This window comes from Leptodactylus fuscus, chromosome 6 (genome assembly GCF_031893055.1).
Source record: "Leptodactylus fuscus isolate aLepFus1 chromosome 6, aLepFus1.hap2, whole genome shotgun sequence".
Lineage (NCBI taxonomy): Eukaryota > Metazoa > Chordata > Amphibia > Anura > Leptodactylidae > Leptodactylus > Leptodactylus fuscus.
Window position 1 is genome coordinate 108,996,279 of NC_134270.1, and position 16,369 is coordinate 109,012,647.

Consider the following 16,369-nt stretch of genomic DNA (forward strand, 5'->3'; position numbering starts at 1 on the left):
GTACAGGAGGCCATTAGCAATGTGTATTGTCGGCGACAGTCAGAGGGGAGGGGCCTAGGTGCAGACCCTCCACCCCCAGAAATGCACGGCGCTTAATGTAAGCGGCCCCCAGCACCTGTATATGGGGCGAGTCAGGGCGCTATTACCTCATGTACCCGGAAACGCTCCATGACGGCTCCCCGAGCCCAAACTCCCCCTCCCGCCCCCGGTGTCCCGCGTCCTGCACATACCGCCTCCCTATCTCCGCCCCCGGAGGCTGGGTGTGTATGACAAGAGAGCGGGCTTCTATCTCCAGTCTACAGCGCTGTCAACCGGGGGTACTAGCAGCCTGCAGCCGGCGGCAGGTGTAACGCCCTTCAGTCGGGCGCTCACCCGCAGCCATTTTGAATTAGCACAGACAAAGAGACGAGCCCCCCCTCCCCCTGAGCTCTAGAAGGCGCTCTCAGTCCCATATTCTTGCCTCTAAACCCATCTCCGCTCTCAACTAAGTCCACCAGGTCCGCTGCTGGGTAATGTGACCGATGCCACCTCGGGAGCTCCGCTCCATTCCCTCCTGGAACACCAAATACCGCTCGCAGCCATTTGCCCACGCTTTATATAGGGCGGCGCCGGCCAATGGAGACGCTCATTTGGTGTGACGTGTTCGGCCTGCCGCGCAGGCGCAGAGCGCCGTTGCCCTCCTGGAGTTGAGCGGCGGAGTAAAGATGGCGGCTGGTTCGGATCTGCTGGATGATTTCTTCAACACGGACGTGGACGAGAAAGTGGTCAGTGATCTGGTGGGCTCATTGGAGTCCCAGTTGGCAGCCGCAGCCCACCACCACCATCACCACCACCACCCACAGCAGCCGCATCCGGGCCCCCCCGAGGTCCGCAGCCAGGCCCTAGCCAACCATGTTGCCAGCCCTGGGGTAGGGGCAGCAGCCAGTGCCGGGGTCCAGCCAGAAACGAAGATAGGAATCTCCCCAGAGATGCCCAAGACTGGTGAGCCAGGGGAGCAGCGTGGTGGAAGGCTTCCGGACACCTGGATGTGTATGGGGGTGATGTGGGCACACAGGGGGTGACTACGACATGCCTGCTGTCAGTGGTGGGGTGGAAACTCCTGCTGTGGCCTCGTGTCTGATCTGCCTCTTTATTTTGGGTGTTTGGTTGATCATTAGGGTGTGAATGAAGTACATGGGGTGTATGGTAGTCACCAGGTTTGCACAGAGTCAACATGGGGGTGATCTGAGGATTTTGGGGTTCCTCATTGAGTGCGGAAGCAACAAATGCACAAAATAAGGTCGGGGCTACACAGCTGTGGCTGCTACTATGTCGGCACAATAGGTGATCTGATACGTTTATGCAACTTTCCTTTTCTTCTGATAATAGGCAACAGAAATATCATGATGGCCATAATTATGTGGCAAGTAAATAACTTCTGTTGGGTTACAGTCACCAGTGACTTTTGGTGCTTTCATTACCAGGTCACCCAGTTTGTGGGTACCTGCTTCTTATCAGAGCCCCACAAAAGTTGCTGTCTAGGCTCCAGGTTTTCTTGGTGTCCCAGTAGATTGTCTTGATCAGGTAAGGCTGTTAGAGGGGTTAAGGCTGTAATCTTCTTGGTGGAGATGTTAAACTGTGATTGCCTGCCCCTTATGTAGCTTACAGATGGTACAGACTGTCTGGTACTAGAAGATCATGTCTTGTAGTTTATTCCTCTGTGGGTTTATTGTATCACGTTTTTCTTCTGTCCTGTAGGAGCTGCTGGACCTGGAGTTCAAGGAAGCGTCATCAACAACAGCCGACCACAGACTGTGGCCCAGCAGCCAGACGGTGTCCAGTCTACTGGATCTGAAACCCCAGGACCGCTGAGTCAGGCCAAAGCTGGGGTCCTTGGCACCATTGCAACTACTCTACCCAACCACGGCTCAGGGAACGGCAAGACTGCGGCCCTGCAGACCATGAACGGGAGTAATGTGGTAATAAATTCTCATGGACCTGGCGGGCACACAACCGCATTTCAGGGGAATAGTAACCCTACACCGGGTGTTAACTTGGTGAACAATGGCCCCGCTGCTGTCACCAAGGGTGGTGTAAACGCAGGGGCCAACACGGTGATTCAGACTTCGTATCTTGCAACAAGTAATGTTTCAGCTTCTGTCATCTCCTCTTCTTCTACATCGACTGCTGGGGCAGCTGCACAGCCTGCAGGCATGGCAGGTGTACCCACTACTGTAGCGCTGGTTAGACCTCTCGTGCATCAGGGAGTGCCAGCCACCCAGAATGGAAGCAATACTGTGATCAATTCCCCTTTGCCGGCTCCTGGCGGGGTTCCTTTGCAAATCAACAACCAGCCCAGCCCGGCCCCTAGCCAGGTGATCAAGTCCGAGTCCCCCAAAACCATTATTCAGACTCCTCAGCAGAGCCAACCTAACCCTGGAAACATGGTTATTGGACAGACTATGCAAGCAGGGCATCCGGGCCCTGGAGGGGCAGCTCCTGCACCTGGCACTCCTGCGGCAATGGGCAAAGCGACAGTCAGCACTGTGCCTCAAAGCTTGCCAAGGACTCCTACAGCAGTATCAGCTGGTGGCATCAGGGCAACTATTGCACCTCCTATGTTGGCGCCACGGGTACCGCAGCCTCCAAACCCAACCAACATCCAAAACTTTCAGCTACCCCCAGGTAAGAGACCTCTGTGTATTTTGTTTTGAGTCTTGCCGCCTGGCAGAAGTTTCCTATGTCCTTGTCGTCCTCTCCCCTCCAAGTTGTGTTGCTGCTGCTGCTGCATGTGATGCTGTGTCTGGGACCAATCACTCTGTCAGCTTGACAGAGCCGCAGCACATCCCTCTCTGTGCAGATTGGTACGGGGATCGGAGCTGTGAGAGTTCATAGATGGCTTGTCGGCTGCTAAACATTAGTGTAATGTACAGTGGGTTACCTACTGTGCCCTTGCTCGTCCTACATCCCTGTGTGCCCCCCCCCCATCTCTCTGTTTTGTGCAATAGGCTAACGGGGGTGCAGTGAGGGGTCTAACCTTTGGAAGCTTGTGTTTCTCATGCATCCTTCTCTTTGGTTAACCCTTTCCTCCTGTGAATGAGATAGCTTGATACATGATTTATTTGGAATATTAATGCTACAAGTGGTGGCTGAATCTGCTTCTGTAGAGTAAGACTAATAAAGCTACAGATTTCAAATGTCTATTGGTTGCCAAGAACGTTACTTAAACTTGCCCGTTGTAGTGCTAAATACCTAACCTCTGGATAGAGACTTGTGGCACAGCTTTTGATACAATATTTGTTATCCCCACAAGTTATCTACATTATTCTGTATTGTAGGATACAGTTGTTAGATTTGTTTCATTACAGTATTGTATATTTGGGTACTGACTATCTCCTCAATTGGTATTATGTACATACATGCTAAACGTATCAAAATTAGATGTGTAGTTTTCTACTGTATGTATAATGTGTATGTGATGTATGAATGTATATACTGTATGTATTTCTACTCTACTGTATATATAATTTCATCACCACTGTCTAAACCTCCAAACCTCTGGTTGCTGTATGGGGTTGGCATAGTTATGTATAGGAGGTGTGCAGTTTCAGAAATTAAGTTTTATTTTTAATTAGTTTTAATCATTTATTTTATTATTTGTACAATTTTCCAATAACTTTCTGTATTGATTCTTTGTGACTTTCTAGATCTCTGCTTGCTGTCTTTCTTTGTTTACTTCCAGTGGATAAAAATCTGTCCATGGTCCTATGATGGATGCAGAGGTGCACAGCTTGTTACAATACAGAACTCTGAGTACTGTACTGAGACAGAAACAAGCTGTGCACCTGTGTGTCCATCACATGACCCCTGATCGTCCATCACATGACCAGGGACTGATTTTTATCCACTGGAAGTAAACAAATGATGACCACAAGCAGAAAACTACAAGGAATTGATACAGAAAGTAAAGTTGGAAAATGGTAACACTTTTCATTATACAAACAATCAGTTCTATTTTCTGAAATTGGACAACTCCTTTAACTCCAGAGATTGTAGCCACGATTCTGCCAAGCAGGTTTGTTACAGTCAGTCTAGGCAATCCTCCTTGCTGACAGTTTGCGGCAATGTATCAATGCAGGTAACTCCCAATTACCTGTGTGGATTCCAGAGTGTTGAGCTCACAGATGACTGCCTGGACTGGAAGTAACTGTTGTGAATATGGCTGTGAGAAGCAATAAGGCAGGGCTCTAAGCCTAGGCATGTAAACAAGGATGTGACAATTCACTGACAGCAAGTGGAGGACTTTAAGTTGAGAATTTGATATACAGATTGGGGAATGCAGCAGGATTGTGGTGTTTTGTGTGTATAGTTTCATATAGTGATGCTTTCATATTTCAACCAAGAACTCCATAAACTTTACTCTGTGACCAAATTTTCATCAGTCAATGGAATAACAACTTTCAGCCCAAAATGTGTGACTTGTGTAAGATGTAGAGCCTTCTAAAATATTTCGGAAAATGATGGATCAATCTTATGTGAGCTAGCCAACTTACATTTCCAGACTAATACTATTCACATACACTGCAACAAACTATGAAGACATGAAAGATATGTATTATATTACGAGAGACTTGTCTAGATTTTTTGAGGCTGGAAGAAGGTTTTTGGTCAGGTTTTCAGGTTCTATATGTAAACAAGTGTGTTTCCATTCACTGACTTCCAGCATAGAGCTTGAAGCATGGGAGATGGCTATTGTAAGTCAAAATAAATTCGAAAGCTGCAAATCTTATGACACCATGAGAGACGGCGTGTAGTTCCAGTGTAGATACATGTCCATGTTCTTGCACGTTAGATACATGCGTGTAGATACATGTTCATGTTCTTACATGTTAAACAGCGTGGTTAGGTGTTTTAGGGTGCTTGCTGCTCTACACCTCCTTGTACATTTCTCAACCACAAGGAGGAATTTTAGCTATATGCCTATGTTCACATCTGTGTTGTGGGTCATGTAAGATGCCTCTGTTTATAGTCAGTGGGGATCATTGGCTTCAGTTGTTTCAGTGATTCCCCACTATCACCTCTCACAATGAGCACTTCAATCGTTTTGTGCAGTTGGAGCCCTCAGGGGCCCATTTCAGCACTTTTCCTTTGCACGGTTAAATGGAAAGATTACCTTCTATGACACCACTAATATCCTGGTGAAAACCAAACTGTAGATGCACTTAAAAGCTCCATATACCCATGTATGAAATAGAAAGCATATCGATTCTCGATGGGTGCTATATTACGGCTTTGTGCAACACTAAGCCATATGGCCATGAGTATGAGGTGTAATTGTCCAAATGTTTGGTTCTGTGTGCTGTTGTGATAAGAAGCTCTAGAAATTCGGCAGTCTGGTCTCGTAGCTGATAAGAACCATAATAGAAAGTGCTGCTGTTCTCCACTTGAACTGTTTAAGGCTGGATAAACACTAGCATTGGGGTCTCCGTTGCAGAATCCACCTAAAAACCGCTGCAAGGAGGACTTTTCTTTCCGCTAGCTTCAGTATAAAACTCTTGAGGACTCCATTATAGTCTATGGGGTATGCAGAATTCATCATGTACCCACTTATTAAGCAGACAAGGTCTCCATTCTTCGGTTCCACCTGCTGACCCAAAGGACGGAAACCTGAGCACTACTGTGAACCTAGTGTAAGGAAAAAAAAATTCTAAAGATCCTTAATTTCCAGCCCTCCTTATATATGTGGCTTGTTACACACCTACGACACAGCAGTGATATGTATTTAGCATGCCAACTCCTGCCCACTGCAGCTTCCTTTTGCCCAGGTGATCCAGTCAGGATTAGCGGCGGACATGGTGATGGTCTAGTCACACCTGCACAATACCACTAGAAAGTCGCAGTGCTCACAGCCTCTTCACTATTCTCTCTTCACGTAGCGGGGAAGGTAAGCTATATTCTCTCCACACACCTACAGATATCGCTAGTCTTTGTACTGTGTTGTATATTCAGCTCTGCTACATTTCTTCTGCATGTAAGATGGTATAGTATTAAGTCTGTTGACTCTCCTGTGTTTTTTACTTCAGTGACTAATGTCCGGTCTGTTAGTTATAAGCTATACTGTTTACATTGAGAGCCAGTTATTCTGGCAGTGCATGTGTAGCTTGCTGTAAACTTTGGAGATCACAGGATACTAATAAATATACCTGCAAGCTGCGGCGTATCAGCTGGGAGTTATAGTACGTTGTTACAGGTTGGAGATCACAAGGTAAACTTCATTTATGTCTGCGGGCGAGTGCTGTTTATTTAGTTTAAAGATGGATTCTGTCCAATCTTAAGACCATATAGTAAGCACCGAGCAGTATTGTGTGAATAAAGCCCTGGCTGTCCTAATAGGGCTGTGATGTGAAGTACAATATATTATTACTATGAGATAGAATATAACAGGATATGAAGTCAAAGCAGATGTTACTATATAACCACTGTATGTCACTGTGCGAGCTCACACTACTAACCTTACGTACTCCTAAAGGACCAGGCACTGACATTTTCATTTGTGGGGATACTGAGTAATCCGACCCCCATACCTCCTCCCCAATAACACCTGCATATGTTATACACTTTTATATATTTATATACACAATATTTCAGATGTCCTCTATAACTGGAGCATCAATGAAAGTCCCAGTTACAGGTGAATATGGCCTCCTGTAGTGATACTTATCACTGGCAGAGTCGATCTGGGACTTTGAAGACCCACAAGTCTTGCCATGCCACGTGGGGGGCATCAAACAATTACATAGGTCCAGTAGAGACAGCAACATTGCTTATGCCTCTCTTCAGTGTACTCAGAGCACTATGCAAGCTGCAATTGGGTGTAGTAACATTTGTAGTTAATAATGACATTTTCTATGGGATTTGTATGGAAGGACTATTATAGTATTGCACTTTGCAGTATAATTGTTTTCCTATATAACTAGACTTTGCTTATAACGGAACAACCACATTGGCTGGCAGAGAACTCGTGGCTGCTCATACCCATACATTATGTGACGGAGCTGCTGCTACCTTCTTTCCAGCAGCAGGGTGGCAGATGATTTAATGAAAGGAGATGTCTGACTAGACGGCCCCTTATCAGGAGGTTCTTAAGTAATCCATAGCATTATTATAAAAATCAAAGACTCTTGCCAAAATAAGCAGATCCACCACTGCACTGTGTGAACAAGGTTTAAAGGCCTTTTTTTTTCACTTTCCTATTATCAGGACAGTTTTTGGGAACAAATGTTCATGGCAATGCTTGACCTCAGTAGTTGGCCTGCTTAAAGCATTTGTACAGTTTCAGCAAATAAATGTTATTTAGTTTAAAAAACAAACAAACTACAATTTCTCAAAATATTTTCAGGTTTTTTTGTTCTTTTCTGATTTTCACGATTTTCTAGATCAGTGCTTGCTGTCATTCTTCTGGTAGGTAAAAATCCGTCTTCTGGTCATCTGATGTACAGTCCATGGTCATGTGGTGAACACACAGGTGCACAGCTCGTTACAAGACAGATTCATTACTGTGCTGTGATGAGCCGTGCACCTGTTTGTCCATCACATGACCATAGACTGATTGAGCTCTATATCCTCTGCCCTGCCTGAAGCCAGCGGCGGGGGGACGGAGGAGCGGAATAGCATCACTCCTCCCGCTGCTGGCTTCAGGCAGGGCAGAGGATCGTAGCGATGTCTCAGGCCCCGGCGTCTATCCCTCCCCGGCATCCGCCTCTCTATTACGGCGGGTGCCAGGCCAGGCACATTCAGACTATAAGACGCACCCTTCTTTTCCCCAAAAATTTTGGGGAAAAAAAGTGCGTCTTATAGTCCGAAAAGTACGGTATATATATATATATATATATATATATATATATATATACCGTACTTTTCGGACTATAAGACGCACTTTTTTTCCCCAAAATTTTTGGGGAAAAGAAGGGTGCGTCTTATAGTCTGAATGTGCCTGGCCTGGCACCCGCCGTAATAGAGAGGCGGATGCCGGGGAGGGATAGACGCCGGGGCCTGAGACATCGCTACGATCCTCTGCCCTGCCTGAAGCCAGCAGCGGGAGGAGTGATGCTATTCCGCTCCTCCGTCCCCCCGCCGCTGGCTTCAGGCAGGGCAGAGGATCGTAGCGATGTCTCAGGCCCCGGCGTCTATCCCTCCCCGGCATCCGCCTCTCTAGTACAGCGGATGCCGGGTCTGCAGTCTGTCAGCGGCCTCTTCTCCCCCGGGGCCGGTCCCCACCGGCCCCGTACCTGTAAAGTTGCAGGCCGGCTCCTGCGCGGCGATATCGCAGGAGCCGACCTGTTCGGGTGACAGCCGGGAGCCTAATGAGGCTCCCGGGCCTGTCACTGCTATATTAGTATTGCGGCTGGTCTCTATGACCAGCCGTAATACTAATACACAGAATGTCCCATAGACGGCAATACACTTGTATTGCCGTCTATGGGACTTGCAATCAAGTGACCGCAGGTTCAAGCCCCCGGGGGGGAATAAAATAGTAAAAAAAAAAACTTTAAAAATATGAAAAATAAAAGTTCTAAATCACCTCCTGTCCCTAGAATATATATATAAAAGTAGAAAATCATATGTCATAAACCACCGGGTTTTTTTTCAATACGAGGTGATCTAAGCAATAGATATTCCCCAAAATGGTATAACTAAAAAGTACTTCTGGCCCCACAAAAAAACCCACTCTATGCATCCCCGTACAGCTGCAGGGTCACCTGTCAATGTGGCCTTGCAGCTGTTGCAAAACTACAACTCCCATTATATTAAATATTTTACCATTTTTTGCTTCAAATTTTTTTTTCCCTATTTTCCTCCTCTAAAACCTAGGTGCGTCTTATAGTCCGAAAAATACGGTATATATATATTTTTTTTTAATTCACCAGATGTATGACCACAAAGAATAACAGCAAGCAGAGATGTAGAAAACCGCAAGGAATTGATGCAGAAAGCGTGTTGTAAAAACTCTTTATTATTCAAAAGATAACGTTTATTTTCTGAAACTGGACAATCCATTTAAATATCTTTGTCAGCTGACAATCCATCTTTTATGCAGTATTAAAGATGCAAGATTATTAGTGTAATCCGTATCAAATAGACCAATTTGTACCTTGTGTTGTGGTCATTTAATGGATAGATCATCAATATCTTAATCTGGAAAACTCCTTTTGGCCAAGGCCCAATGCAGTGAATTAGTGCAAAAAAAAAAAAAAAACTCTGAGGAAAAGACTGCGGCTAAAAAGAAAAAGGCCCCGTGTTTAGTTCCGCAGAGTTGTTTTTTTTTTTTGTTTTTTTTTTTACAGAAAATCTGCTTTTCCTCAGAGGACGCTATGCTTCTATTATACCTATACGGAAAATGCAGCATTTCCATAGGTATAATTGTCATTTTTTGATGTGCGCCCCCCCCCCCCAAAGGAAAAAAAAGAAAAAAAGTGAGCATTGTTTGTACTTCGTATTTTTTTTCGGCAATTTGTGGATGGGATTAGCCAGAATCATATCCATTTAGCAGGTAATATAAAATGCAGAACTTTTGCAATGTGAGGTTCCATCCTTAGGCCAAGGCTACATGTTGTAGATTTTGGTGCATTTTTTGAGCCAGATTCGGGAGTGGATTTAACAGAGGGGAAGCGTCTAAGTGTTTCCTTTATATTCCCATTCCTTTTCAGCAAAATTTGCAACAAAAAAGTGTTTCCATGGTAAACCACAGTTTTTTTGTTTTTTTTTAAAAACTGTAGAATAATTGCACTTTTATTTTAATCTGGTGTTATTTAATAGCGTTTTTGCTGCGTTCCCCCCTCCCCCGCTTATCAAATATGTGGGGAAAATGCTCTCATTTCCACAGGTAAAATTGACATGCTGTGTTTTTGTGGCTTTGCCTCATAAAGATGCAGCAAAATCTGCAACAGAAAAAAAATCTGCTTTTTAGCAATGGGCCTTAGCCTTAGATCCCTTACAGATAGCACACTGACCCATTCTTTTGTATGGGCCCATACACGACTGTGAATTTCATGGTCCCGTGTGCGGGCCAACAGTCCGGGCTGTAAAATATAGAACAGGTCCTATTCATTTAATGAAAGGAGCTGTGGAGACGCACGTGCTTTTAATTCACGGCCGGACAGTTGCAACCAGCTTTAGGGTGCTTTCACATGTAGGAAGTTGGTGCTGATTCTGGCGCGGACCCTGTGTCAGAATCAGCGCTGAAAACAAAGTCTCTCATTCACTTCAATGAGTTCCGTTTTCTGCGTGGAACCCATTGAAATCAATGGGAAAAAATCCTCCCATTGATTTCAATGGGTTCCGTCCGGAAAACAGAATGGAAGACTTTGTTTTCAGTGCTTATTCTGACTCGTAGTCCGCACCAGAATCCGCACCAACTTACTCCGTGTGAAAGCACCCTTAGGCTGAGGCCACGTATTGTGAAAATGTAGAATTTTTGGTTACTGTATTTACAGTTCAAGTAAAGTGAATCAGATTTTAACCACACATTGCTGAAGGAAGAAAACACTGTGTAAAATGAAATTGCAGCGTTTTCTGCATAGAATTACATGGGGGAGGCGCATATATATATATATATATATATATATATATATACACATATACACACACACACAAACATATATATGTATGTATATGCTTTTGGTGTCTTGCTGTTTTTTATTGCAAATTTTTGGCTGAAAGTCTGGAGTAAGTGACCCCTGCCTAGGGCCTCATGCGCACCGCAGTATTATGAATCCATAATACATTGCCCATAGTTTGCTATGAGATCAAACTGTACCTTCATGGGCCTCCGATTTTATACAGAGGCATCTAGAGAACTGTGCAGTGAAGCATTGCTTAGCATATTACATTGTTGGTAGGAGAGAATTTTGTATTTCATCACACAATGTACATTTTAGATTTGATTAAAAAAAATCTTATAATAGTGTACTTAAAGGGGCATTTTAGTATACAAGTATGTAATGAAATTTCCTGATGTTATACTAGACCAAAATGTGTTGTGTATAGCTCCCTTCCTAAGATTACGACCTGTTTGCTCAGTTGCAGGCGTAGTAGTAAGACATCAGGTAGGGGGGTCATGTATGTGGAGGTTGGGGAGTGTGCCATGAGCATCTTTTAGTATGAATTGTAATCCTGACTGTAGACTAAAGTGGAAATTGTGCCAATACTTAAGTAGTCTTGGAAGACCCAACGCAATGTGGAATAAATCAACCAATGTCAATGCTCAAAGGGTTATCTGATAAAGTCCATGTAGTAAATGAGTAGACTCTGTGGACTGTTTTATCTATAGTGTTATCATGTCAACCATTAGCTGAATAATGATTAGACAGTGTTGACGTCCAGCACAAGGGGTTAAAGTATGCCCTTGTTCACACCCCACCAACTTGCTGTATACCTTTTATTTTTTGGATAATCCATAGTTGAAACCTTGATTTCTGCCTTGGATTGACCAGCAGATCCATGTGTCTCTTAGCATGCATGACCTAGGATTGGGTGACTGTTAGATTTTTTGGGAATCCTCAGCATAGGAACATGACCAATGTGACCTATAATGTCAGGAGATGATGTCCTTTAATATAAGCGCTCTGGAGATGATACACTGTCTTATATAGTAAATCAATACTACATATTAATAATAATATGAGGAGTCTCTAGGTCACTAATTTTCTCCAGCCCGACTTTGACTCCTTCATAAATGGATGTCAATAATCTGGTTTGCTGGACTCCTCCAAGTGAGGATTGACTTCTGATTGTTGTAATATACTGTATAAGGTATGCCGCAGGGTCTTCATTCTGCTTAGTTGATTTCCTTCTGGCTTTATGCCATCAAATGCATGTTGGGAAAATTAGTTGAATAATCCACATTGATACAATTCCCTGTGTGGTTTGTCCATTAATGACTTGGTGTCATTATTTTTCCCCATACAAGGTGGCATTACGTTGCCCTAAGAAGCCATCTATTGGCGCAACCATACATCACTGTATCAGTCTATTCTGTATTCAATGACCCTGTGTAATAGGATGGCTGTATACAAATGAAGAGTGAACACACCGGTGGTGAGATATGGAAACCTCAGAGTGAGTAAGGGACACCAAGTATATTCCACTGGCTGCCTCGCCGCCTTTTCCCTGTTTTGCATGTGAAATATATCTCTTGGATTTTTATGAAAAACTCTGGTGACATGTCAACCTTCGCTGTCCACACTGTATCAAATTGCTAGATCTTTCCACATAGGAATCCTACATTTTATATACTGCACGCAATGCATGCTGGAATTATATGGTGAGTCTGTGAGACACGTGATTTCATCCAGGCCCCCCATTAAAGACATGTACATCGAAGTTCACCAGATGTCATATCACACGTCTGTGCCCAGTTCATTGTCATTTATAGAGGAAGGAGGATGGCATGGGGTGCAAAAATGAATGTATCTACATTCACATGCAAGTATCATTGTAACCAGATGATGCTATTGTCAACATGGTGGGTGAGCTCTGGTACACTCACTGTCAAAAAAAAAAATCTATATACCATATATACTCGAGTATAAGCCGAACCAAATATAAGCCAAGGCCCCTAATTTTACCACAAAAAAACCTGGGAAAACTTATTGACTCGAGTATAAGTCGAGGGGGGGAATGCAGCAGCTACTGGAAAATTTCAAAAATTTAAAATGCTGGAGTTTTTGGGTGCAGTAGATGCTGGGGAAGGGGAGGGGGTGCTTTGGTTGTCTGTCTGCCCCTTCCCTGAGCTTGAGGACTGTCCCCCTCCCCCCCCTGGCTGGATATAGGGTATCTGCAGTGCTCCTATTAACCCCCTTCCCGACGGAACAGGAGCACTGCAGATCCCCTATATTCAGTAGACCGGGCACTTTCAGACATAGGGATACCTAATGTGTATGTGTTTCACAGTCATTTTCTACTTTTATATGTACTCTAGGGAAAGGAGGGATTTAAAACTTTTATTTATTTTTTAATTTTTTAAAGCTTCTTTATTGTATTTTTTTTTTCTACTATTTTATGGGAAATTCTATACATTGATATTGCGGCTGGTCATAGACACCCCCCCTCCTAAAAAGAAAAAATTAAAAAAAATTAAAAAGGTTTGTTTTTTTTGCTGACTCGAGTATAAGCCGAGGGGGGCTTTTTCAGCACAAAAACTGTGCTGAAAAATTCGGCTAATACTCAAGTATATACGGTAGCTTGGTTTTGCATGTGTTATCTCTTCAAGAGGACCTTTCATCAGATCGGGCACATGCAGTTTTATATACTGCTGGAAAGCTGACAGTGCGCTGAATTCAGCGCACTATCGGCTTTCCCGATCTGTGCCCGGTGTAAAGCGCTATCGGTCCCAGTACCGTAGCGTCCCTGGCTAACTGTTAGAAACGCCCTTCTGACACTAAAGCGCTATGGTACCGGGACCAATAGCGCTTTATCTGGGACACAGATCGGGAAAGCCGACAGTGCGCTGAATTCAGTGCACTGTCAGCTTTCCAGCAGTATATAAAGCTGCATGTGCCCGATCTGATGAAAGGTCCTCTTTAAAGGGGTTGGCCACTTTCAGACCAATATTGACAAACAAATGTGCAATAAAAAGATGAACAATTTTCCAATATACTTTCTGTATCAATTCCTTACAGTTTTCTAGATTTTGGCTTGCTATCAATCATTCTGTTACTTCTAATAGATAAAACTCTGACCATGGTCATGTGATGAGTACACAGGTGTATAGCTCGTTACCAGGCAGATGTCTGTTTATTGTGCTGTGACTGTAATGAGCGGCACCTGTGTGCTCATCACATGACCATGGACTGTAAATCACATGACCATGGTCAGAGTTTTATCCATTAGAAGTAACAGAATGAATGACAGCAAGCAGAGATCTAGAAAACTGTGAGGAATTGATACAGAAAGTATATTGGAAAATTGTATATCTTTTTATTGTACATTTGTTTGTCAATATTGGTCTGAAAGTGGCCAACCCCTTTAAGGACAGGGCAGTTGAGTCGAAAGGCCAAACCACTGGTTCAAACTCCCCTATAGACTCGAATTCCTGCTGTTACTCTGATTCCTTCATAAATGGCTGACAGAAGCAGAAAAAAAATCTAATTATATACCTATAAAAGGAAATCTACAATAAACTTTCCATTTTATTAATTCTATAATAATACAAGTATAATCTAATTAAAAATCTATGATCCCTCTCCACCCAAAACTAATCCCAACTCTACATCGTTGTCTCCACCGGCCTGCTTATGGGGGGTGTTTTGCATTCTGGTGCACTTCAGAGCTATATATAACTAGAGGATGTATTTATTGGCTTCATAGTTATGTATATAAATGTGCAGTAGAACAAAACTACCAATTTCCTAATCCATTGTAATTTAGAGCACAGAATGTTAAAGGGAGCGCCTAGATTCCAGTGCTGACTCCCATGCGGCTCCTGACCGTACCACTAGGTGCTCATGTCACGTTACACTCACGTACAAAGCTGCAGATTTTCATTGTAGACAAAACTGCTGTGGAAATTTTTCATGTAACTCAATAGGGAAATAAATGCAGTCAGACATGGTGTTTAATTCTGTGGGGATTTTTTCTGCTGTGTACTTTATGCATGCTGCAGATATTGGATGTGTCATTTCTTCATAGACTACTCTGACTTCTTCTAGGGTTCTTTCCTAAAGGCTTGTATATGTACCATTAGTAAAAATGGCTAACTTGGGATGTCTGGTAGAGTTGGCTCGTGTTGCTTTTGTTTATCATCTTGAGCAGATTTGCCTTTTCTATCCTTTTCTTTGGCTACATTAATTTTTCATCAAATTTCTCTCTTCTGTCTAAATGACTATCATTGTGTGGCTTCTGTCTCTCACCAGTTTCAGAAACTCTGCTTGCTGTTAGTGAATGAGGGAATCTTGACATACAGATCTTCTTTCTACTCACAAAGGTCCAGGGCTTATAAATATGATGGTTGTCTGTAGGATTGCATCTGGACACATTTTACACCTTTATGCCAGTGTGCTAACTGGAAGCTGTAAATGAACATCACAGGCAGAGCGGGCGACACATGGTTTCATTCTTGTGCTCCCCATGTACCGGCTGTGCTTCCACGGCCCCTTTCATTCAAGAAACATTAGTTGCAGAAACCTGGCTGCAAAAATGAACAGGAATAGGACCTGTTCCATATTTTGGTGCCCCAGACCGTCTTGCCTGCACACGGGACTGTGTAATTCATGGTCGTGTGTATAGGCCCTGTGGTAGAAGCAGTGGTGTGGACCCAAAGAGTCAAGACGGGGGCACAAGATATGCAGCAAAAACTGGTTTATTTAAAAAACAGCAAACATAAATAAATAAACTGTTAACTAGCCCTTAAAGGTGTTGCCCACTTTCAGACCAATATTGAGAGGCAAATGTTATTGTTTGTATAATAAAAAGATATAAAATTTTGCAATATACTTTCTGTATAAATTCCTCAGTTTTCTAGATCTCTGCTTGTTGTCATTCACTCTGTTACTTCTAGTGAATAAAACTCTGACTATTGTCATGTGATATACAGTCTATGGTCATGTGATGAGGACACAGGTGCACAGCTCGTTACCAAGCAGATGTCTAATTATTGTGCTGTGACTATAACGAGCGGCACCTCTGTACTCATCACATGACCATGGTTCGAGTTTTATCCACTAAAAGAAACTGGCAGCAAGCAGAGATCTAGAGAACCATGAGGAATTGATACAGAAAGTATATTGGAAAATTATATAACTTATTATACAAACAATGACAATGTCTCTCAATATTGGTCTGAAAGTGGGCAACCCCTTTAACTTCAGGCAAATAAAAACCTGCACGGCTGAGCACTAACTAAACAGAAATTATCTGTACATGTGGCTTACTACCAACCACACGACCAAATCAAAATAGCACAGGGACTTTCAGCAGGCTCTGTGTGTCAGGACAGACCCAGGCACTTCTTCTCCTCTCAGGATCTGCCATGAGCTGCAGCCTCTGCAGTCTTTTATGGGTCAGCAAGGAGCTCAGGATCTACACCTGGGCTGAGGACTACTCCAGATTCGCCCTGGACCACACATATGTCATGAATCTGGGAAACCTATACTGTCACTCCAGCACTCTGCCTGCCACTTTCTCACAGCCCATAAAAATGAATGGGTCAGTGTGCTATCTGGGAAAAACACAGCTCACTGATGTCTGCAAGGGGCTTTAGTCTTATTCATGGGCAGCAAGCAAGAATCTGCTGAGGAAAACCACTTTTAGATGTCAGATATAGAGTTTATAGCTAATTGTATCTGTCATCATTTAACCTGGAAAGTACTGGAGTATCCATTGTAGTGGAGAA

General features: G+C 43.5%; 1 protein-coding gene across 3 annotated transcripts in view; it reads left to right on the forward strand.

Annotated features, from left to right (window-relative positions):
• Nucleotides 1-212: 212 nt before the first annotated feature.
• The window catches only part of TAF4 (TATA-box binding protein associated factor 4), a 37,938-nt gene continuing 21,781 nt past the window's right edge, over nucleotides 213-16,369 (forward strand). For 2 of the 3 annotated variants that reach the window (XM_075276999.1, XM_075277000.1), the window contains exons 1-2: nucleotides 213-981; nucleotides 1,738-2,664. In XM_075276999.1, coding sequence (XP_075133100.1) covers nucleotides 705-981; nucleotides 1,738-2,664 — 1,204 coding nt within the window. In that variant the 5' untranslated portion in view covers nucleotides 213-704. The remainder of the gene's footprint in view (nucleotides 982-1,737; nucleotides 2,665-16,369) is intronic. The other variant, XM_075277001.1, reaches the window with a different exon arrangement.